Raw genomic sequence first — 26,097 nt, forward strand, 5'->3', positions numbered from 1 at the left:
TTGATTAAAACTATATACAATTATACAGCGTTTTACGTTGGAATAAACCTCGCCCTTTCACGCAGGGCAACATCACTGCTTAATTGATTTGCACAGTATATTTTCAGCTGTCTGGGCTGACTTAAAAAAAACCCAGCTCAAACATCCCCTCAACTTGAAGTATTATGGAGCCCGGGAAGTTTTGCAATCTGTGCGCCCAGTTTATAAACCGTACTCACGAATTCTCAAACTGTTCCCTCGGTTTAACAAATCGTGCCCACGGATTAATAAACCGTACCCATGGGTTTTTAATCCACGCTCTCAGATTTCTAAATAGTGCCTTCAGTTTTTGCAATCTGTACCCTCTAATTCATAAACCGTGCCCACGCTTTCACAATCCGTTCCCACGGGTTTGTAAAATGTACTCACGGATTTGTGGCTCACTCTCATTTTAGAAGAACACCAGGAGGTACGTTGTTAACGAATCTTATAGTATATTGTTTTATTGTGTATTAAGTGGAATACATAAAATTGTCTTACCTGCGTCTAGCTGGAATTGGTGAATATACAATTTAATATGAATGGCGTGCATCAAAATCTTTTGTTTATTTGTGATAATCCTTACTTAAAATGAAAGTGGCCGAGAGCTACTCATGTAGGCCTAATGCAATAATTAAATCTCTTAAATAATGTTTCATACCTCTCATATTAACAACTATGCTAACTGTTTTAGACCTAAAAGAGTTATTGTAGGCCTATATATCACCCTTAATTGACATTATATAATTATATATATATATATATATATATATATATATATATGTATATATATGTATATATATATATATATATATATATATATATATAAAATTATTATATTGTAAAAACACATAATTATTGTTGATTTTATGCATCATAACTAGAGATGAAATGGTATGAAAATGTAATTTCATGATTATAGTGACCAAAATGAGCATGGTTATCACATAATCCTGTTCAAAAAGTAGCCTAGGCTACCAATACTACACAATAAAATCAATTCACCAAGTTTTATGTCGAAAACCAGCAAATAACAAATAAACTTATCATGAATATGCACTTTTTGTTTACATAAACATTAAAATAGTAACATTAAAAATGATGGCCAAATTTGAAAGGAGTGTCTTGCAACATGTTATCTACTAACATGTACAAGTTCAAATAAAGTTTTGACAAAAAAGTTTTTATAAAAAGATAAACCTCGCATATTTCAGCATTTAAATCATTTTTATAAAAAGAATGATTAAAAAAGACAAAATACTGACATTTACAATGCACATTAGCTTATATTTTATTATTAATAGTAAAATTCTGTCCGATTTTCCCGTGGCGTCTGTCGTTGCTAATGCTATGCAACCATGCGCTCTCCACAACGACAAAGAAGTTTTAATAATAAAATACAATATAGTGGTATTCTATTCTATTCTATTCTATTCTATTCTATTCTATAGCTAATGTATTTCCACCCCCGAAAAACGCTTGCTGTAGCTCTGCTAGAAGATTTATTTACGGAGAAGAAAAAAACACCCATAGTTTGGGTACCCCCATCCTTCATGTTGACTCGTTGCGCCTGGAAAAAATGAGCGCGTCGCTTCAATTATTTGAAATAATGAACTTGAGCGTGCAAAAGACGCGATATTGAACGGCCCTTGGCAAGCTACCTCCAATCAGGCAACGAGCTACTCTCGCAAGCGACGTGTTGGAAACCACTTTAGACATTATGTCTGAAAATCAATATCCAAGGGAGAAAATGAATGGGATTTTCCTGTTCTGTTGGGGGCCCCCTTGGAGGGCGGGGCCCGTTTCAATTGAAACGGGTGAAACATAGGTATGGCCGCCTCTGCTTATTCTATTGTACACTATGCATTTTGTCATGTCCCTGAGGCACTTCAATGAATTTGTACTTGTGTACAAAATGTGCACAGTGTCTATAATTTTTGCCAATATTGTAAGTAGGCTATGTGTTACATTCTTGTGAAAAATATTGTTACTATAAAGTGATGTCCTTGTCTGACTCTGAACTCAACCCCGTCCCGCCAACTATTCTCTGCCTATAATAATTTAGACTCCACCTATATGTGACAACATTTACCACATCATTTAGTCTCTTTAACAGTGGTCCCGGAGATGGTAAGTAGCGTTATACATATTCATATGTTTGATGTGTATTATAGTCAGGGAGTGTACAAGCTTAACAACTCAAAAAAGATGGAAAATTGTTATTTTTCACAATTTTATTTTGTACAATATAGCCTATTTCATTGCTCCCATATATGATCTACTCTCCTACACTGCACAAGAAGCAATGGCCATTTTCTGCAAAAAAACTCAACCCCCTTAAAGTCCGCGTGAACCAGAAGTTGCAAACGACTTTTCTCCAGTGTTGTGACGTATTTCCCAGAGAAAAGGAATATTGAACAGAGGGCAGGGTTTAACTCTAGCGCTCCTCCTCTCCATCTCTGCTCATAGCAGACTAACGGTTTGAGGGGAGTGGTTAAGCGTTTCCCAACCCAAGCCGTCAAACCTACATCATCAGAGAAGGAACGCCATTCCAGACCGGAAGTAACTTTTCAGAATTTGATTAAAGATTACGACGGCAAACAATTTTTTTCTGTGTATTAACTTGCACGGATTAATTTTTCACCACAAGACTAGTAATATGCGCTAACAAAGTAAATAGGGTCAATTTTGATTTCATTTGGACTTTAAAATCACATATATGTATATTTCTCATTGTTTCGGGGTTGCAAACTTGTGACAGGGTTGGGTTTTTCATTTAATTTATGAATAATTTTAATATAAAAAAAATTAAATAGTCATGGTTTCAGTAAAGGTATACTTACCAAAATCATAATTTTGTTATGAATAGAATAGTTGTAGAATAGTAACAAGCATCCTATGTCAGAGATGGCAGCCACATCAGCAGCAGAAAGACAATGTTGTAGAAATGTTGACCCAGAAAGAATTGCACAAAATGAGAGAGAGACAAAATAAAAATAAAAATATAAAGTCTTTAACCCCGTCACACTATTCCCAACCTTGTCAAAAAACAGGGAAGACGACTAAAAATGAAGGCGTTTCTTGCTGATTAACACAATACAATTGTGGCTTTAGGTAGACATTTTTTTACAAAAATAAAGAGACCAGAGACTCACAATCTGTCTATTTTTAACGGACAGATCTGACTTTGACCACACACACATACTGTCTCCAGGAACAGGCTTGAGAATCACTGATTTATTGGGTATTTCCATAGTTGTGTTGTGAGAATGTGAAAAGTAACTAATTGTGAAGTCTAGATGTTGTTCATTAACCTCTTTTCGAAAGCAGTGATATTATGAGCATCTTTTTTTATTTGAAGTGTTGTTGATTTTGAAATACATTTATTAAAAAGTAAATGATGCGTACAGTTTGCTTTGTTGATTTCAGGTGGAGCTACAGAAGGACGTGTGGGAGAGTGGAGGATCAGAGGCACTCTATCAGGACTCTGACAAACCCAGGCCTCTGATTGGAACAGTGACGTCATGTGATCGGGATGGAGGACTTATAAACCAGACCACGTTTTTCCCACGATCGGCTCTCTGCGAAGGTCAGAAGAGCAGTTTATTCACTTAATGCTCAATAGGATGCAGTGACAGGCCTTTATTGCAGCTCACATACTGATATTGTATTTCAATGTGTCAATAATTAAAGGGCTTTTATCATGTAACTGTAACTGTCTGAACACAAAACAATTTCCCCAGCATGATTGAATTTCCCCAAAAAGCATTTGAGTTTGAGCTAGTGTTAATTTTGTCAGCTATTTTTGTAGTCTTAAATTTAGTCCTGTGTCAAATGTTCTTTTTAGTTTTTATCATATTTAGTGATATGTCCTGTTTTAGTCGACAAAATGTGTTTTAGATAATGAAAACTTAGTGGTTAAATTGATAAATCGGAAAGAAGAAATAAAGAAATTTATATTTACATTTCATCAGAATTATTGCACTTTCATATACAGAATAAGCACAAATCTAGAGAATGTCAACTCCTACTCATGGCTTATTTTACCTTATCCTTTACCTTTTCCTGAGGTTTTTTTAACAGGCTATTTGTCATGTATTAACACATTCTCTCACAAATAAAAACTTGTGAAATTCCTCATAGTAATTTCAATAATTCCAAATTACATTCTTGTTTTTCTTTTAAAACAACAGCAAAAAAGGATTGTTTTGTCACACAGAGCTGCACAAGTGCATTTATTCATTTAGTCGAGATCCATGTCTGTATTTATAACAGTACGTCACTGAGAAGGATGGATCGCAGATTTAGTCACAGAAACCAGTGCAAGCAGCTCGTAAAGGAACACAGACTGACTGATTTACACTTCAATTTAAGCAGAATATCTCAAATGGAGGTCGCTGAACTCCAGTTTACTTGTTTGTCTGTGTTTTCTGATCGGCGCTGCTTCCACAGTGCAGAGAGTGTGTGCGCATAGTTGCCAGATTGCAAATATTAAGTGAAAAAAAAAAAAAAAAAACACATGGCAGAAAATATATCCAAGAAAAGCTCTGATTGTTGTTGTTGACAAAACCTTGACATCTGGCAACCGCAAACAGGAAAGCTTCTTTAAAAACACATATTTTTTGTCAACGAAATTGCATGTTGATATAATCACAGTTATCGTTTAATGACGTTGGTGTCGTTTTGTCATTGTAAGTCATAAAAAAAAAGGTTGTCAACGGAAATTTTTCGTCATAATTTAAAAAAAATACAAAAATAAATGAACACTAGTTTGAGCTATAAAACTTATTCTGAACTCGCATTGCAAGTTTGTGACATGACATCGATGAACATGAGCGCCCATGTTAGTGACACCTGTTGGATGACCTCATACTTGGTCTTCACAGTCATGGTGAGGTACAGTAATAAAGAGAAAGAAGAATAGGCCTAGATGCTGTTATTAAAATCCAGGGCTTGCAGCCAGTTGCAACAGTGCTTTTAGGCTAGTAATAATGCAGGAATACAGAAATTTTGTACATTTCAAAAAAACTGATTTATTATTTTTTACAGAAAGAGCAAAAAGAAAAACACTGGGTTATGGCTAAAATTAGGCTTTTACAATTTCTTTACAATCTTTTAGTCCATGCTGTTTTCAGTTGATGCGTGAACAGAACTTCCCCAAACATTAGTTTTAGCGCCTCCCATCCAATAACCACAATATGCTTTGTGCATTTCTTTTGCTATGAAACAAAGTCTCAGCATCTAAATTGACCTTTCAAATTCAACCGATTGTCTGTTCCTCTTTACTACTAGTTATAGCAATTAACATGAATGAACATCAGAAGGAATGTTGAAAGATACAGAACCGCTTCCTGAAATCAATCATGTCTCATGTAATCGATTAATCAGTGTTTCAAACAAGGAAAGATGTCAATAAAACAGCTTGTAAACAATAGTATGTCACATTTACCTCAGAAAAGTCATTCAATGAATATAAACTCATTAGTCAGCTAGAAGAGTAAACTCGAGAGCATCATTTATAACATTTTAAGCTGGAAATGTCATTTACAGGTCTGTCCAAAAAATGGGACTGAAAGTTAACAGGTTAATGTATTTAAATAAATGGCCAGCCACTGTTTACATGTTTATATTTCAACAATAGATTGTAATAAAAGCTGAATACTGATTTAAGTTAGCCAGCTACCCAAATTTATAGTGAAGCTTTAGTCTTTTAGTTGTTTCTGTCCAGAGAAGTCAATGAGGTGCAACAGTTTCAAGCACGAAAAGGACATGTAGGTAGTGTAAAAGTAATCTATATGACTCCAGGTGTTTGATCCAGGTCTTCTGAAGTGATGCGACCTCTTTCTATGATGAACGGAGTGAAAGTTGCTATTCACTCTCAAGAGTATGAGTTTGAACCCTTCACAGGGTTTTTGCAACTGGTCTCTCTCTGATGTATCAAATGGTCTAAAAACGTTTAGGTTTCGCTGAGATCACAAATCCATTACACCGAGAGAAGGATTTGAGCAGAGGAGGCAATGCTACATAAAGCTACATTACCTGGCTCTGTAAAAGAGGAAAAACTGAAAAAACAACAAAAAGAATTTCATATGTAAAATCCATAAAAATATCTCACACAAAATTTGATTTAAAAACACTCTGTTGCATATCGATTTACCATTTAAAAGACAGTTTCACAGAGTGTTGATCGTGTGTGTGTGTGTGTGTGTGTGTGTGTTTCAGGGTTCGAGCCGATGAAGGGTGACTGGGTGCTGGCGCAGTATGTGGTCAGTCCTGCAGAATGTAGCAGTCAGGCTCAAGCTGTCTCTCCACTGCGCTACCGCCGCATGGACGGGGTCAGTCATTCTCAAATCTGGGCTCTCTAAAGTCAAGAGTGATCACACTTAGGGATGTCCTGACTAGGGTAGGGTTGGGAATTAAAAATCTATTCCAATTCTGGAATCGGCATTCCCCGCCATTGAAGGAATTTTCCGGCTTTCCGTGTTTTTTCACTGTTATACGGTAGGGGTGAAAAAAGTGCTGAATCTCCTGATCCAGAAATATGTGAAAAATCATTTGCATGTGTAAAATAACGCGATCATCAATATTAAACACTATATACAGTCAAACCAAGATTTATTCAGACACCTTCAACATTTCTCACATTATCACAGTTTATTCGCTATAGTTTAGAAAATGGTAATAAATTATGACAAGAACTCAGAGTTCATTAGAGATCATATCAGTTGATATCTCTCCGTCCTTCTGTTAGACTGTCTCACAAATGAATTATGTTGAATATCTGTCAGCTGTTTAATTTAACTACACAATTAGATAATACCAATTTAGGTCAACCAATTACCAAGAAATTTTTCATTTTGATCAGTCTGTTATGTAAAAAGGTCGCATTACCAATTAAAGAAAAAACACTAAAGCAAAACAAGGTCAGGTCAAAGTGTCTGAATAATTTTTGGTCGCAAATATTTATAAATTTTACTGGTAGTCACTGTATGAAGAATTTTTGGGTATAATATGTCACAGTTTACTTTATTTTGCTATCCTCACTTACATAAATGAACTATAGTGTCCTGCACCTACTAGTAAAACAATATAAATTTGGTTTAATATTTTTTGGTTTGACTGTAAATCAAAACTGCCTAATGTTACTGAATGAAATGTCGACCCAGGACGAAGTACAGGACTGTGAAGCTTTGGGGGTGTTGATGAGTTTTGATCATCATTCTGAATCTGATCCAGATGTAGTCTTTGATTAATGCAATGTCTTTTTTTTTCTTTTTTTTTTAGCTTTTTGCTTTTTTTTTTATGAAACGAATCCACATTCAAGTGTTGATGATAAAGAATGCATGGAGCAAGAACAGGGGTGTCCAACCCTGCTCCTGGAGGACCGCTGTCCTGCAGAGTTCAGCTCCAACCCTAATCAAACACTCCTGAACCAGCTGACCAAGCTCTTACTAGGATAGAAACTTCAGGCAGGTGTGTTGAGGAGAGTTGAAGCCAAATTCTGCAGGCCAGTGGCCCTCCAGGACAGAGTTTGGACACCCTTGAGCTAGAATTATTTTTATTTATTTTTTAAGCAGAGGGTCTGTTCTTTCTTTTGATATACTGCATGTTCAGCTATTCATACAATCAAATATTCTGGGGGCCATGACATTTTTGTGAAAATTATCAAAAGCGTTGTCTGGCAACTTTAAAAAAAAAATACGCTTGCAGGGAAAGAGTTAAGTTCAGGAATTAGATGCTTGTTGATGTGGATTTAAACCATTCAAGCACAAGTAGACACTAAAGAGAACTCAATTCAGCACCTGCAGACTGTTTTCTGTGCCTGGCACATCCATAGTTTGTGCTCTGAGTTGAGTTCTCTCTCGTCAATAGAGATGAATAATGACACTATTGCTTTACAGCAGAATTTGAATTTATTAAATTTACATTGTCATCGTTGATTTTGTTATTGTCCTGTTTATTACCATGATGCTGTTTTGAAACAATCTGTATTTTATGAAGCGCTATAAAAATGAAGGTGACTTGACGAATGCAGAAACCAGAGCTGGAATGGGAATTTAGTAGTGATAAGTCAAAGTATTGTCATTTGTGCTGAGCGTTCGTGAGTTGCTCAGGACTCTCGTGCCGTCTGTCTCTCAGGTCAGTGTGACGAGAACACAAGGCAACAGTGGCGTTGTGGAGGACAGCGTGTTCTTCAGCCTGGAGTCTCTGATGGTGCCGTCGGGCTTCAGACCTGCTCGCGGTGACGTGGTGAATGTGGTGGTGTTGGAGAGCAGTCAGTCGCTCTACTGCTGGAGAGCTCTCTGCATGACGCCCGTTCAGCACAGGTGACGTCTTCCCTCGCTCCTCTGCGTGGCCACGTTTGCACCGACTGCCATTTATCCGAGAAAACCGGCAAATTTCACATGCGTTTTGCTGTCCATTCACAGATTTTGAGCATACCGCATGACACTAACACCTACTGCTGTGATTGGGTAACAGTTGTTTATTAAAATCATTTTTAGCATCCCAACCATTACACACGTGAAATCGATCATCTCTTCTGCTTAACTAGTTACAACACGAAATATATATCTGAAGGTATGTTGAAAGATATAGTAGAATTTCCTGAAATCCGTATCATGTCACATTGAATCGCTTAATCAGTGTTTCAACTGCGGAATGGCATCAATAAAACGCCTTGTAAACTGGAAATGTCATATAATGTCACATTTACCACAGAAAAGCCATTCAATGTTCAAAAACTCGTTAGTCAGCTTGAAAAATTAACTTCGAGAGGGGGATTAAACAAACAGTGCCTTACTGACGTGGAACTTTGTTAAAAATAAAGTTCATCCATGTTTTCTTAATGTTAGGATCACAAGGAAGGCAATGCAAAGGGTGTTCCTCAACTTGGCACTTTAAAACCTCTTGTAATCCTCAGAGGTGGTAGTAATCCTGTGTTTGTGTCCGTCTCGTATTTACGGCTATATAACGTGTGCGGATCAGTGGGCCGGGCTAAAGAGGCAGTGGTGTAGAAGTAGGCCGTGATCTTCTGCAGAGGCGGTCTTTCCTCGCACTATGACGTAATAATGTGACAAAATCCAAAACGAGTCGTTTTCTTATCTTGGTTTCAATAAGAGCTGTTTTTGGACTAACGTGGGAGTTTGAGTTCTGAAACTTGCAGGATATTCTTATGTACTTATGTCCCAATGACCTCTTATGTCAAAATATCAAGGAAACTTTGATTTCTCAATTCATGACCCCTTTAAATACATCACACAAAGGGGGAAAAGCTACTGGTTTGACTCCCAAGCCCACTATAGGGTGGATTGAGTAAATAAACCAAATCAAGCAGTTTGTTTATTCTAGGTAAAGAAATAAGATGACTGTCTGTTTAAGTGTGCAATGTATTAAATGAATGTTCATGAATCAAATATAATTTTATAAATTGCCTGAACGATTATAAACAAAAGAGTACCATGTTTTTAAGCATAGTTTAATACAAGGAACATGTATGACTGGTAACAAAAGTGCATGTAATAATAAGAAGCGGCCTGAGAACCTACTTCAAATTATATCAGTAATATGAGAAAGCGAACACTTTAGCAGACTGTGTTATGTATAATGTGAACGGAAAAAATGTAAACTGTCAACAGTTTTTCCAATGACAGTCCAGAGACCAATGAAGTACCACTCAGCATCTTTAAGGGGCCATTCAGCACAAGTGTTGGAAAGTGTTCAAACTGACCACTCCTCTCCATAATTGACATAATTACATAATTAATGACATAATTAATTATAAACGGCATCATGAATTAAACCAGTCATTGAAAAGTTTGTTCTAAGAACTAATTTGATCAGCTGAGTACATGAAATAAGGAGATCAGTTGCCCAGTTAAATGTAATTACCGAAACTTTAATTTTGGTTTCGGTAAAAAAAAACGTAGGACGTGACTATTTAAAATATTAAATTCTTGGCATTCTACCCTATGCAATATTTGTCGTTTTGTTTCATAAGAGAAGAAAACAAAAAAGACAATTCAATTGCTAATTGCAACTCTTTTTACAACAAACCAATCACAAACGAAACTGTCATAATCGTGAATTGAAACATTCATTCACTTTATCACAGTCATGACTTTCTCCCCTCACATCTCTCTGTGTGTGTTTCTGATAGTCCAAACCCCTCGGAGCTGAAAATGCCCGACGCTGAGATTCAGAGTTTGCTGGAGAATAAGGGTGGGCTTCAGGTCAGCCAGGAAACACAGTTTGGACCTCTCCTACTGGGACACTGCAAGGAGCTGCTGATCTGGATCCAGTGAGTTCACACATGCACACGTTAGTTAGTTTTAATTAGAACGAAAATCCTTTCATTTATTTACCAAATTGGGGTGGCATTGACCAAAAATTATATTGATTATTTCTGGGATTTTGTCAATCCAGGTTTTTTGTTGATCGTAATAATCAGAGAATATTTTGCAGCGTGTTTCATGCTGGTATCAATGAATGACACTACAGGCACTTGCCTAGTGTTATCTAAAACTTTTCTCCATCCCTCTTCATCGAACACTGACTGTTTAAAGTGCATCTGAATAAAGCCTTTTGCCTCCTGAATCTTTTCCTCCGTGGTAAATAAATAAAATAAATAAACTCTGAATATCAAAATCCATTTTTGCACTGCAGAAGTGGCACAGAAGCTGCATTTAGATGTATTTACACTATAATTACAATTGCAATAAATAATGCAATGAGATTGTTTTAAATGCATGTTAAGTATTAAAATATGAAATTAGTTTTATTAACCTTTTTTAATGAAATTATACTTTTAAATATGAAGCTAAAACTGCCAGCATGAGGCAGCAAGTAAATGTCTTAAAGGGGGGGTGAAATGCTATTTCATGCATACTGAGTTTTTTACACTGGTAAAGAGTTGGATTCCCATGCTAAACATGGACATAGTTTCAAAAACTAAGTTGTACGTTTGAAGGAGTATTTTTGTTCCAAAAATACTCCTTCCGGTTTGTCACAAGTTTCGGAAAGTTTTTTTCGAGTATGGCTCTGTCTTACGTAAGATAGAGCGGAATTTCCTTATATGGGTCCTAAGGGCACTTCTCCGGTAAGATCGCGTGATGGTCTCTTTCCTGCTCGTGTCCCACATCCCTCTCCAAGCGCAGAGCGGGAGGCTATATAAAGCGTCTTTGTCGGGAAATATAAAACAAATGTTTTTTTTAAATATGTAACTTATACTTTTATACTTATGTATGCAATTTAAAGGAGAACTCCGGTCAATTTTAACATTGAGCTAATTTTTTGGTAAATTTGGAGTGCTGTCAATACAGAGAACAACGACAAAAATCGGTGTTGCCTACACCGTGTTATCCTCTTTTTAAAATTTGCACCCTGTTGACTTCAATGGGGCAAGTTTTAAACCTGCTTTTAGCCTCTTAACATCCTTTATGTGCCATTACAAGTGCACAGGTCATGTGAGTGATTCCTTCAGGGTGAACACGGTGAATCTGACTGCAGTAGATGTGAAAGATATGAATAAAAATGATGTTATTTCAGCCAGCGCACATACCTGTATTTTCTTCCTGTTTTCGGTCGAAGTCCACAGTAATCGATTGTCGAGTTTACGCGCGTGATCATAGGTAACTAAACCTATGCGCATGAACTCGTCAATCGATTACTGTGGACTGTGGATCCACCATCCACTCTGTCCTGCCACAGTTTTGTAATGAACCTAAAAGGTCACTAACATGGTGTTTTGCTTTGGCAAAGCATCTGTTAATCGAACAGAAAACAAAATCGTGATATAGCTTATTGCGCATATCACACGGCAATGGCTGCGATCTTACTAAAGAGGTTGTGGCGGGTTTCAGAGCGAAGCGCATTGTTCACACCAGCAGCTCATGATTGTTCACAGTTCACAGAAAATGAGCTCCATCGCTGCATGCGCTGTGAGTTTAACCTGCAGTTTTGACTCTACTCCTGTGCATCCAGTCTAACTTTAATACATTTTGTTCTTGCATTGATGTTACATTTGTGGCAATTTTGCACTTTGACAGTCAGTAACTTTGGACAGTTTCACAAATGAAATCAATACTCTTTGAAATCATAATTTGCATTACGTTGCTTTAAACCCCAAAATATATAATGTCATTGTAAAAAAAAAAAAAAAAAAAAAAACAGTTTCAATGTAGCTAGCTAATTTTTGTAACTTGTAGTTTAGCTAACTACTTTTTCAGAGGGGTAGCTTGACTATATCTTAACTACTTTAACTTATGTGTAGCTTGTCAAACTACAGTTTGTCAGCAGTGTTCGCTTCTGTTGCAGCTTTGTTTGGAACTATTTTAGCTTGGCGAAATTGAGCAAAAACAGACACTAGTGTGTCTTATAATGTGACTTGCAGTATTAACTTCTAGTTTATTGATCTGTTTTATAAAATCAATAACACATTCACAATTGTGCTGATATTCTCGGTCATTCGACTAGGACTGTCAAGGCAAAGTGAGTGACGTACTCGATAATGTCTGCTTCCACAGCATCAAAACAACAATTACCATATTACTGAGAAGATGCATATCTAGCACTGCCAGTTCCAAACCTGTATGACTTCTGCTGTGGAACACTAAAGGAAATGTTTAGCAGTGTCTGAGCTGTTTTTTTTCTCCATACAATCAAATAAAAATCCCATAAAAAGTAACCTGTTTGACCCATGCGCAGGAAAAACAGGATTGGCATTTGCTGTTGTGTGTGGCGTGACTGATTGCGCTGCACCAAATTAGTTAAAAGAAATATGAGAGCAATGACATTTTGCTGAACTTCTATCGTTTTCAATTAAAGATAGCCACTCAGGTGAGTAAGTGATGACGTTTCATTACTAGGTGGGCTGTTCCTTTAATGCTTGAATGCATTTAATACAGTAAAGTGACGGAAATAAAAGGACTACATCGTGACATAATTTCATGAGTTGAAATTGATTGCTCGTGATGCATCTGTTGCTTCTCTCTCTAAAACAGAAACACCGGCTCAGAGAGTCACAGGCTGAAGTGCTGTGAGTTTGCAGGATGGGACTCGGGCCAGCAGTTCTGTCTCAGTTCTGTGTCTCTCAGCAGTGGCAAAACTCAAGACATGCGTGCCTCCGGCAGCGGGGAGGTAGAGGACGGTGAAGATGAAGATTCTGTGGAGACTGAATCCCTGCGGATGCTGGAGATTGAACCCGGAGAGAAGGTGTCCATGACCATCGGATGTCAGGCCAAGTGAGGGGTTTATAAATGCATTAATTCACTCAGTATCCCCTTTCACACAGCTATCCTGTAAATTACCGTACAATTGCCTGAACGACTTTACCGGTAAATTAAAAAATGTGCTGTTCACACAAGCAACAGTGTTCTGGCTTTTTACCGATAACGGACCACTCACACATCAGTTCCAAATACCACACATATACCGGTAATTTACTGATAGTGTTACAACTTCCCTTACTATTTTTGAAAAGGTCCTGTTCACACATGATCTGTTACCAGTAATTTACCAGTAAAGACTGTATGTGTGAAAGTGGCTATTGTTACTGCATGATATATTGGAATAAAATTGAAATCTTGATATATTATCTTGATATATCATAAATGGCGAGCCTAAACAAATTTTCGAAATGCAAGTGACTGTGCAGGGACGGTCAACAGCACGCTGATGGAGAACACATCTGTGAAGTTTCTCCTCCAGCTCAGGCCAGCGAGCTTTGTGTCCACCATCATCAGCTTTAGTCATATTCATTTCATTAAGTGTTGTTTCACCTTTTCGCCAGTCTCTAACCAATTTCTCGCTTGCACCAATTTGCTTTCTGCTGCACTAAGCTGAACTATGTAACTTTTTAGAATTTCAGTGTTATGAAGAGGATGGGATGTCAGGTGAGCTAGAACTGGTTTGTTTTTCATGCGCATTTGTGTGTATGCATACTCTATTATGCATGCTTGACTTCAATAGACCTTAGTCCGGTTTTAATGTTTTGACACAATAAATGGGAAAAATAATAAAATATTTATTTCAAAATGAACAGAAACCTTCATCTGACTGTGTTAACTGACGGAGAGTTGACAAAAACTGACAGAGTTGACAAAGGTACAACTGAAGTTACAACAACAACTGGGACTGCAGAGACTTCAGCATTGTATAAAATATAAAAATGTAAAAAACTTTCAGGACTATGTGTCCTACTGTGAGATCCACAATGAGCAGGAAATAGGAAAAGGGTCCTCAGAGTTAAAGATGACCATGACATTGCCTGATTTATTCAGAATTCAAAAAAAAAATCCTGACGTAGCTGAGGCAAACTGAGGACACAACTTTGATAGGCAAAACTTTGTATTGTTTGACATTACAGATCTCTGCCTTAAAATTGAAATGTATATTTCTGAAGCTGACAGCTGATCAGTTAAAAAAAAAAAGCTTAATCGTCCCTGATTACATCCCTACTTTCAGTGGATTGTACTGTTATTTAACAAAATACATTATTCAGATAGCATCACGTCTTCCCGATAAAACAAAAACTTTCAGTAGACAAAAACAGCATGAAACAGTTGCGACTGAAGAAAAAAGCTAGTTCCTGTCTCTATGAAGCCCCTCCTTCTGAAAAGCACACTGTGCTCTGATATTGATTGGTCAACCATCTCCAGCGTGTTTAGGAAATGTCCCACACTAATAACTAAATCAACCAGGCCCACACCTTTATTCTGCGAATTATTGAAATGAGGAATATTGTGACGTGTTCGTTCCCAGAAGAAAACTCAAGACTACAATGGAGGCGTTTCAGGGAGTTCAGAGATATAGAGAATATATCGTCGAGGGACTTTGTGCTTTATAACTTTGCTGAGCTTTTTCATGCTCAAACAGCAACATTACACACTAAAGATAAATTATGTAAAAAAACATAATAGGTCCTCTTTAACATTTTAGAAATTTTGTTGTGTTTTTTCTTTAATAGTTTTTATTAATAATAGTTTTTCTCTATAGTTTTTATTCATTTTAATTTAAGTTTTGGTTATTTTAGTGTATCGAGTTAAACTAAAATGAAAATGAGAATCATTGCTTTGGCAGCAAGCTTAGGAGACTGTGGTGTGTGTGTGTGTGCAGGCTGACGGCTGCACACGTCTTCCTGGTTGAAACGCATGGTGAGGTGTTTTAATGCTCTTTTTTGTGTTTGCTGTAGGACTCTGGGCCGCTCTGCTGAGCTGCTGCTCCTGCACTTCTCCTCGTTCACCATCGCGAGGCGTCTGGAGGTGTTGGTGAGCTGTGCAGAGGAGGGTCTGCTCAAACCCAGCATGCCCTACACCGCTCTAACAGCAATGCCAGCGCAGCCGAAGCCCGTCCAGGTGCTCACGGTTACGGCTCCTCCGGCTCCCATCAGGTGACGCTCGCTGATCTCATCCTGAACATCACTGATCGTCTGCTCAAATGTGTCTCCTTTCCTCCTCCACTTCCTCTGTGAGGTTCTCTTCAAACTGGAAGCTGGCAGTGTCTTTAAAGGGATCATAATGATGGTTCTAAAAAGAACATTATTTTGTGTATTTGGTGTAATGCAATTTGTTTTAGGTTAAAAAAAGTAATTATTTTACACATACCGTACATTATTGTTGCTCCTCTATGCCCCGTCTTTCTGAAACACGTCGATTTCGTTCTGAAAAGCGTGCTGTGCTCTGATTGGCCAGTGATCCAGTGCATTGTGATTGGCCCGAATACCTTACGCGTGTGACGAAAATGTCACGCCCCTTATCATATTTGGGACATCAGCTCCCAAAGCAATAATGACAGGTGATAATGCCGTTACTACCTTATCAATTCCACCCCGAATCTGAACTGGAAAATGCAGATGACCGAAGCTGATCGATCAACTTTGCCAGCGCGACTGGACCAGAACGTATCAGATTGGTTTTATTTCATTGGGAACATAATTACTGATTATAATGACTTACTGTCTATTGTACGCATTGCGCCGCAAATGGGGGGAGAACACAGTAGCTATGTTTCCATCCACACGTTTTTATCCGAATTAAGTGATATCGAATGAAAAATGCCTTATGGAAACAATAAAATTCGATTGAATTTCTTGAATATTGACTCAAATGAAATGCGGTCGGTCTCATCGGATTTTATCTTGATCGATATACGGCTTATGCGATAAACGCTGATGGAAACGTTATTTGCCGAATAAATAATGAATGGCGATTAAGTTTTAGGTCATTTTATGGTTGCAACCCACCACAAAACATAGAAGAAGTTTTAGTTCATTTCCGCCCAGTATTTCCGCTCTGTTTGCACCTCTTATATACTGTCTATGGTTTGCACACATGGCGGGTGTCAACAAAGACAGATGTAAGTGGACAAACGAGGAGACGAGATACTTTTTTGAATGTAATGTACCAGAAAAATATAACGGCTATTTTAGATAGCAAAAATCTATGAAATGCCATAATTTATCAGGAATTTATTTGTCTTGGTCATCCGAAAATGCTTCAACCAAAGGGTTTCCGTGAAGTGTCTCTGAACCACGATCTCCCAGAACTGTTTGGAGCGCTGTTGTTCCCACACCACAGGCCGCCTCCGTTGTTGTCGGGCATTTACGTGCATCTGCATCATCATAGCAATGTGTTGATAGCGTCGTTGTTTTCTTATTATAGCTTGATATGTCACTATCAGCTGGCACATAAGCACTATTACAACTTGTGCAATATTGATCATTTGTTGGTAGATGGCGCGATCCATTTTGTCTAGCAAAACTTTGTTCGCAAATGTTTGCTTGAATGTTGTGCTATTCAGTGCGAAAATGAATGGAAACACCATAAAATGTCTCAAATCAATTCGATATACCAATTTGATATTGGTAATCAAATTGCCAATTACCAATAAAGCCGTTGGATGGAAACACACTTTCACCAGCTTTATTCGCATGAGTTTTTTTACTGAACTTCAGATAATTCGATTGACAAGTGGATGGAAACATGGCTTATGTAAACATAAAACCATGTCTACATTTGTGATCATAGAAACGACAAGCAAGTGCTGCTCTATACTGCTCAAAACTCACATTTGAATAGTTAGTAGAAAATTCTAAAAATATGAAAACATACTTACAGGCTGTGTCTGTGAGTCAGAAGCACCAGACTGTACTTGCAAAAATGAAATTGCCCACTGTTTTCTAATTGTGTCCTCTCTTGGAAGGCCAAACAAAGTAGTTTAGCTTTCGCAACGAAAAACACAGCGTCTCCACAACATAGCGGTTATAAGTTATGCCTTCTTTCTTTGTGTATACATTTGTGTGGTGTTATGAAACTCTGCACCCACACACTGACGTAGATTTGTGGAGACGTGTTCGAATGAAAGGTTTTTGGAAGGTGTGGCTGAGCCTTAACTTTTACAAATATACTTTTACGAATATCTCTTTAGGTTTGAGACTTTGAACTTCGTAACTCTTCAGATCTTATACATGCTCAAACGGCTACATAACACACTAAAAAAAAAAAAGAAAAAAAAAGGAAAACAAGAAATCGCATCATATGACCCCTTTAAGTTATATATATAAATTATAAGTAATTTGGCCTCTAGAACTGCTATAAAATCAAAGACATATGTTTAACCAAGTTGCGTTCAAAATTTGAAGTTGACACAATTTTAGCCCGTCAGAAGGTTTTAAAGTACCGATGGTAACGCAATGTCTAATTTCAAAATGGTTTTCCCAGTATGATTTTTTTGAGTGTTTAAGTTTTTTAATTCTCACATATTTTAGTAATCATTATAAATGATATATGTCTGAAAAAGGCAATAGAAAGTGCACCAAATGATCCGCTTCCGGCACACTGAGAATTTACAGGTTAAACTTCTACAACTTTTTTTACACTTTCATTTTATTTAAGCTGCTTTTTCTACAATAATCTGCTGAGTGTCCTCTTTAAAGGTGCAGTATGTTATTTCTCAAAGTCGTTTTTGAACATTGTTGATATTTGAAATCAACCCAAATAAACACACCCTTCTCTTCATTGCTCCGCCTCCAAAGCTCAGCATTCTCTAGCAGTCATCAGCCTGCTCAACTCTCACTAGCTGGCCTCCGTTACACACACAGCTTGAGCTTGCACTTCCTGTTGACGAATGCGCATGCGTCGCGTCTGAACGCGTTGTTGTCTTTGGAGCTCCATCGATTTGATTTATAATTCTTGATTTTTCTCTTTAAACTCACTTGCAACGAACATTTTATATTTTTCCTCACCTCATAGTTACAACGCGGACTGTTGAGCAGACGCGTCTCAAGCCTATTAGTGATCCAACATCGGATACTCTTATAGGTTACTCCTGTGGATCACGGCTGAACGCGTCTTCTCCATACTCACTTACAAACAAACATTTTTTCGCCTATCGTGCGTCTACTCTACACCCGTACCACTAAAAAGACGGATTATGTCCAAGACTTAAGTCATAAATTAGAATTAATATTGATAGCATCACTGGTAGCGTCGTTGCTAACTTACTGTCCATCTGTTAAAATGGTGAATATATCAGATGTAAGTAGTCTACCTTTTGGTGCAGGTGAGGACACATTTGAGCTGCACGCACTGCAGTCTGAGCTGGAAGCTGTTGAGAAACAGATCCACGACCTTTTAGTGAGACAAGCCGAGCTGAGAGACCGGCTTTTAGCTCTTGAAACATCACGCGCCGTTGCACACAAATTAGTGATTAACATTACTAACCTGCTGACTCCGACCTCGTCTACTCCATGCGTTTCTCAGCATCGGTCCCGAGCGCCGAGATCGGAACTGTGGTCCTGTGGTCCTGCACGCGGGAGTGAATGATATCAGGCTGTGGCAGACGGAGGTTCTGAAGAAAGACTTCAGGAATCTGATCGATACGGTACACAGCACATCGCCTGAAACAACGATCATTGTGTCAGGACCGCTTCCCACGTACCGACTAGGGCATGAAAAGTTTAGTAGGTTATTCGCGCTAAATGAATGGTTAATGTCATGGTGCAATGAGCAGAAACTGCTCTTTGTAAATAATTGGAATCTGTTTTGGGAGCGTCCTAGGCTTTTCCGTGCTGATGGCTTACACCCAAGCAGATTCGGAGCGGATCTTCTGTCGGATAACAACTCCAAAATGTTAAATACCTTTTGACTAGTAACCAAAAGTCCAAATCATAGTCTCTGCTGCACCAATTTAACTGATATAAATACTAGTGTAGAACATTGCATAGAAACTGTGTCTATTCCTCGTTCAGTGAGATCAAATAATAAATCTACTGCAGGATCTAGAAAAAATCTAATTGTTATTAAAACAGAAAATGTTGCTATTAGTAAACAAAAACAATTTCTAAAGCTAGGTCTTCTAAACATTAGATCACTCACACCTAAGGCAGTTATTGTAAATTAAATAGTCACAGATAATAGCTTCGATGTACTTTGCCTTACTGAAACCTGGCTTAAACCAAATGATTATTTTGGTCTAAATGAGTCTACTCCATCAGGATACTCCTATAAGCATGAGCCCCGTCTGATTGGTCGTGGCGGCGGTGTTGCAACAATCTATAGAGATATTCTCAATGTTACTCAGAAAACGGGTTATAAGTTTATTTCGTTTGAAATACTTGTACTAAATGTTACGCTCTTAGATGTTAGAAAAACATCCCTATTATCTCTAGCCTTGGCTACCGTATATAGACCGCCTGGGCCTTATGCTGATTTCCTAAAAGAGTTTGCAGATTTTCTCTCAGACCTATTAGTCAATGTCGATAATGCATTAATTGTTGGAGATTTTAACATACACGTTGATAATCCAAATGATGCGCTAGGGGCTGCGTTTACAGATTTATTAAACTCTTTTGGGGTCAAGCAAAACGTTACCGGACCAACTCATCGTTTTAATCATACACTCGAGTTAATTATATCACATGGAACCAATCCAACCGATATAGATATCATTCCACAAAGTGATGATGTCACTGACCATTACATGGTAACTTGCATATTACGTACTCCTGTAATATATCATGCTGCGCCGCGTTATCGATCAGGCAGAACAATCCTTCCATCCACCATAGATAATTTTTCAAATTGCTTATTTGATCTGTCTCAGCTGCTCAGTGAACCCAAACAAACAATGAACTAGAGGAATTAAATAGCACTATGAGCACCATTCTCTCTGGAAAATTGTATATTGTTGCACCGATTAGATTAAAAAAGGTCAGAGAGAAAAGTAAAGCACCATGGTACAACAATACTACGCATGTTTTAAAGAGAGAAACCCGTAATTTAGAGCGTAAATGGAAACAAACTAATTTAGAGGTCTTTAGAATCGCATGGAAAGACAGTATGTCACATTATAAAAAGGCCCTAAAAGCGGCCAGGGCTGAGCACCTCCGCAAACTAATAGAAAACAAACAAAACAATCCTAGGTTTTTATTTAACACCGTGGCTAGACTAAAAAATAAACAGATGTCACCTGAACAAAATATTCCGTTACAGTTTAGTAGTAATGATTTCATGAAGTTCTTCACTGAGAAAATAGAAAGCATCAGAACCACAATTGTAAACGTTCAATCCTCAATCGCGCCTTATAATTCAGCCTCAATTATCACTCCGCAAGAACAATTACAGTGCTTTACAACTATAGAACAAAAAGAGTTAAATAAACTTATCACTTCATCTAAAACAACAACGTGTTTATTAGATCCTATACCAACTAAACTACTGAAAGAAGTGTTACCTATAGTGGAAGAGCCTCTCCTCAATATTATTAACTCGTCTTTAACTTTAGGTCATGTTCCAAGAACATTTAAACTGGCAGTTATAAAACCTCTCATTAAGAAACCACAATTAGACCCACTTAATCTAGCAAATTATAGACCCATTTCAAATCTTCCTTTTATGTCTAAAATACTAGAAAAAGTTGTATCCACCCAACTAGGCTCTTTCTTGCAAGAAAATGACATCTATAAAAAGTTTCAGTCTGGATTCAGGCCGCATCATAGCACTGAAACTGCGCTCGTTAAAATCACAAATGATTTACTATTAGCTTCTGACCAAGGCTGTATCTCAATACTAGTTTTACTTGATCTTAATGCTGCGTTCGATACTATAGATCACACAATACTCTTAGATCGACTACAAAATTATACTGGTGTTCAAGGACAAGCATTAAGCTGGTTCAGATCATACTTATCTGACCGCTACCATTTTGTCTATTTAAATGGAGAAAAATCGATCATAACTCCAGTAAACTATGGAGTGCCGCAGGGATCTGTGTTAGGCCCTCTGTTATTCTCAATATATATGCTGCCACTTGGAAATATTATAAGGAAACATGGAATTAGTTTCCATTGTTATGCTGATGACACTCAAATCTATATTTCATCAAGGCCAGATGAAAACGCTAAATTATCCAAATTGACAGTGTGTTAAAGATATAAAAGATTGGATGACGCGCAATTTTCTTTTATTAAATCCAGACAAGACAGAGGTACTATCATCGGTTCAAAAAAACGCCCACAAAACCTCTCACACTACAACTTTAACATAGAAGGATATCCTGTTACTTTATCCTCTACAGTAAAAGACCTGGGTGTTATACTAGACTGCAACCTGTCTTTTGAAAATCATATTTCATGTTACAAGAACAGCATTTTTAGCAGAAAAGTTAGTTCAATCATTCATGACCTCGAGACTAGATTACTGTAATGCTTTATTAGCCGGTTGTCCTGCATCCTTAATAAACAAGCTACAGTTAGTCCAAAATGCCGCCTCTAGAGTTCTTACTAGATCAAGAAAATATGATCATATAACACCAATTTTATCTTCACTACATTGGTTACCTATAAAGTTCCGTATTAATTACAAGGTATTGCTACTGACTTATAAAGCCCTAAACGGCTTAGCTCCAGTCTATTTAACAGATCTTCTATCGCCCTATAATCCATCGCGCTCTTTAACCCCCTGAGGTCGACGGTATCGCCGGCGATACCAGCTCGCTTTTTTTTTATCAGTGTAAAAGAAACTCATGAATACTCTGTTGACTTTGATTTTCCATAGGAGTTCCATACATCAATCGATTCTGTTAAATGTGTATTATTTTTGTGTATACTCACAATAAAAACATAGTGTTGTGCTTTTCGACAAATAAAGAAAAATTAACACGAAGCGAGTTCTGCCTTCTCTCTGTCCGTGTAGTCCATTCTGAAACGCGTCCGAAAATGAACCATAACTCAGTGAATACTTCTCACACATACAAGTGATATATGTCTTTATGAAGCTTGAAATCTCTTCTTTTAAATGAAGTAATTTATATAAAAAACAAATATTCTCATCTTGTGAAATCTGTATTAAAAGAGAGCGATTCCAGTCGACCTAATTAGAGCTAATTCAAATGTAATGTGACTCCGCCCACGGAGAGCGTGCGCTATTCAAACGCAAATGGCTGAGGTAATCCGCGCAATCCTGTGAACGCCCCCATCAGCTCGAGAAAACCAAAACACAAGTTTATTCAGAACATTACTTGCTTACACCGTCTTGCAGCGCTGTGAGGAATAATGAGGAATACGAGGAATACGAGCTGAGGAATACTAGTAAGTTTTTCCTTCTCGGGTTTCTGTTTATTGACGAATGAACGGCATGCGCTCTGTTTTTTCTCCATTATGGACGCGTGCTCTAAAAAAAAAAACACTAAAAGACTTTCAAACTTTCACAGAGACCTCAAAACAGAAAGTACAAATCCTTTCTTTAAAACGAATTTCGTTTTGTATCAATTGTATCTTAATTTTAATAATTTTTTCATTAACAACTTTCCTGGATTTAAAGTAAATAAGCCTATCGTCAACGAATGATGATGTTTTAGCAAACTGTATTGCTATACTGAGATGAGTAAAAATCGACTGAAATATGTTGAAATAAAATGTTGGCTATTTGTATAAGCAACGTAAACTGCAAATTAACATTTATATGCCCTAATATTTCATGAAAACAACTTTACAGTCAGGCGAAATATGAAAGACAACATTTTGTTTAGTAGATTTGGGTACAGTTTTTACTGTAGAATATACTGCCTCGTCAAATAAGCTTTTGTTTAGCAATTTCTATATATAAAATAGCCTAATATTTTTGTCAAAAATAAAGTCATCAACTAAGATGTTAGCTGTTCCAATGTTGGCTATATTCAAAGTAATGAATACATAGATAAAATGTAGGCCTATAATCTTTCTCTTTTTTTACAAAGAAAGAGTACACTTGAAATATTGTTGAAATTGTAATTATTGTTGTAATTGTAACCTTTTTAATAAAATAGCACAACATATGTACAAGATAGATGTAAGCAAAATCTTAAATGGTCAATATAAGTCTTCTTCTAAATATCTTTTGTCCAAGCATTGTGGCTCAGCCAGTTTCACACCTGTGTGAATGGCTCATCATTATGCAGAGTGGGTGGTAATTCAGGTGAAAACCACTCCTCGTTCACGCCCCCTCGCATATTGGCTTTCCAAGCAAAACCTGTTTTACATCAATTTAAATCAATGTATGGTTTTATTTGAACGATAAAGCAAGACTATTTTCACATAATTTTGAAGAAAAAACTATAGGCGACGACATCCATTGGTCAAAAGTCTTATTGACACATATTTACTATGTGTTTTGTGGCCTTAATTCAGAAATTTTAGTTTTTAGTTTTTTCAATATCCACGCATAAACATTATTCTCTCAAAAATTAAAACATGTACATACACGTGGCTCACATATTATGGTAGCCCTGTTTGTGCTTTATAGAGTGAATTTACACCTTTGCCATTAATATGTTTATAAGCAACTGAAAAAAGCACAAATGTAAGAGCATGTCAGAACATCTCAAGGGCCCAGAAAACCGCTCAGACTCCAGAGGGTTAAGATCACTAAATTCGAGGCTTTTGGTCAAACTCTGGAATAGTCTTCCTGATACTGTTCGTTGCTCAGACTCGCTCTCCCAGTTTAAAACTAGATTAAAGACGCATCTCTTCAGCCAGGCATTCATATAATACTTTTAATCTTACAGTTAAATCCGACCTCTAGTTCATAAACGCCAGAGGAGAACTGGCTCCCGACTGAGCCTGGGTTCTCCCAAGGTTTTTTTTTTTATTTTCTCCATTAGGTCACCTGATGGAGTTTTTTTTCGGTTCCTTGCCACTGTTGCCTTTGGCTTGCTCAGTTGGGGATATTTGGGGATATTTAATTTTAATTAATCAATCAGCAATACTATTGATCAGCATTACCAAACGTGGACGTTTTCCACTAGAAACAAACATTGATGTATTATTTTAATTTAATACTGTGAAGCTGCTTTGATACAATCTGTATTGTGAAAAGCGCTATATAAATAAACTTGACTTGACTTGACATTGCAAGAGTGGATGTCTGTTTATCATAGCAGAAGTTCAACAAAATAATGCTTCACGAAAAATAAAGTGAAGATGATAAACGAACAAAAAGGAAGCACAAAAAATGAACATACATACACAAGAGTAAATACAAACAAGAGTTAGTTGTTAGTTGCCAACAGCACAGCAGCTCCAGGCACACATGACACTCAAACCCAGTGTTACTCACGTGTGGAGCAAATCAAAGCAACCCCCGCATCTGTTTTCAGGCCTTTTCCAGCGCTGGAAAGCTTTTCTAATATTAACACTGGTCTTAAAGCTCTTTCCTGATCATAACCCTTCATTTTTCAGTGATTATTATGACCGCCGCTAGCGTAGCTAGCGAAAGCGGTCATATAGGGATTGTCAAAGTTTTTTTTTTTTTTTTTTTTCGTCACCTACTGAATTTTCCATCAACGATACCAGGGACACCGAAGCACCGGGGAACATGAAATTTTGTGGGCATGTAGCCCCACTAGACTTTTACGGAAAAATTTCGTTTGGTCCCCGGGGGCCACTCCCCCCCCGAGCTGGGCCCCCCCAAACCCCAAAAATGCAGTTTTTCCTACATAACTACCTGAACCGTGGCACCGAGGATGAAGAAATTTTTATGGTATGTTGGTCTTAAGGGCCCACATCAACCTAGCCCATAATCACTCATTTGTGATTTACGCCCCTCCCATAAAAAATGAAAATGCAATATTATTCTACTTTAATCGCCCCTATCTTCAGTTGAGATGTTCAGAACTGCACCATATTTCATGTGTATTATTAACTTGACATCCTCTGGGGGTATACTAAGTTTCGTAGAATTTCATCCATGGGGGGGTATAAAATAAATTAATTTATGTGCACATTTAGTGACTGTACACTCATCGGCCTGTAGATGGTGGTGTTGAGCGAAGGGTTGCTGGTTTAGGATGATACTGTCACACACACTGACATCCACACGCACAGACACACACCCATACACACACATACAAATCCACATGCACAGACACACACACACAAACACACACGCGCACACACATGTACGCACGCACACATACACGCACAGACAAACACACACACAGACACACACATACACAAACACACACACAGACATGCACATACTACTACTTTTTTTAGGTATATACATAAACACGCAATACAGCCAAATTGCTCCACGTCATTTATTTTTGTGAAAAGCCAGTGCAGGCCTGAGCGGCGGTCATATTTTGTACCGCCCTGCGGTACATCTAGTTTTTATGAGCTTTTCTCTTTTGTAATGTCTCACAGCCATCTCTCTTTTTACAGTCTTTCTTCAAATCTCCCTCTTGCTCGTTCTCTCTCCTCCACCGTCATACGCCCCCTAATGCTGATTGCCTACACATTTGTTGTTGTGTCGGTCCGACTAACTTTCAAACAGCATTTTTCAAATATCGCTTACCCCACCTTTAAAAAGAGACTAACCGTATTCCAACGCATTCATGAATTACAACCATTTGAGTTCAGATCTATGATCAAAAATGGGGGGGATACTTACAAACTCGTAACTGTTGTTTTTCCATTGAGGTGATGACACACAGGGTAACTTTTTGGGCATTGTAGCTGGGCAATGTTGCCGTCAACGGGCAACCAGATGAGACACGGGCACCACGACCGATCTAAATTATCCAGATAGAAATGTATTGCCCATT

The 26,097-nt window shown here is 37.6% G+C and overlaps 1 protein-coding gene across 2 annotated transcripts in view; it reads left to right on the forward strand.

Moving 5' to 3' along the window:
- mov10l1 (Mov10 like RNA helicase 1) overlaps positions 1 to 26,097 on the forward strand; it is a 63,366-nt gene that overhangs the window by 15,620 nt on the left and 21,649 nt on the right. For both annotated transcript variants that reach the window (XM_081375185.1, XM_081375186.1), the window contains 6 exons: positions 3,448 to 3,607; positions 6,241 to 6,353; positions 8,158 to 8,345; positions 10,178 to 10,318; positions 13,020 to 13,259; positions 15,209 to 15,406. In XM_081375185.1, the coding sequence (XP_081231311.1) occupies positions 3,448 to 3,607; positions 6,241 to 6,353; positions 8,158 to 8,345; positions 10,178 to 10,318; positions 13,020 to 13,259; positions 15,209 to 15,406 (1,040 nt within the window). The remainder of the gene's footprint in view (positions 1 to 3,447; positions 3,608 to 6,240; positions 6,354 to 8,157; positions 8,346 to 10,177; positions 10,319 to 13,019; positions 13,260 to 15,208; positions 15,407 to 26,097) is intronic.

Source organism: Scardinius erythrophthalmus, assembly GCF_964197995.2.
Source record: "Scardinius erythrophthalmus genome assembly, chromosome: 9".
In the NCBI taxonomy this organism is placed as follows: Eukaryota; Metazoa; Chordata; class Actinopteri; order Cypriniformes; family Leuciscidae; genus Scardinius; species Scardinius erythrophthalmus.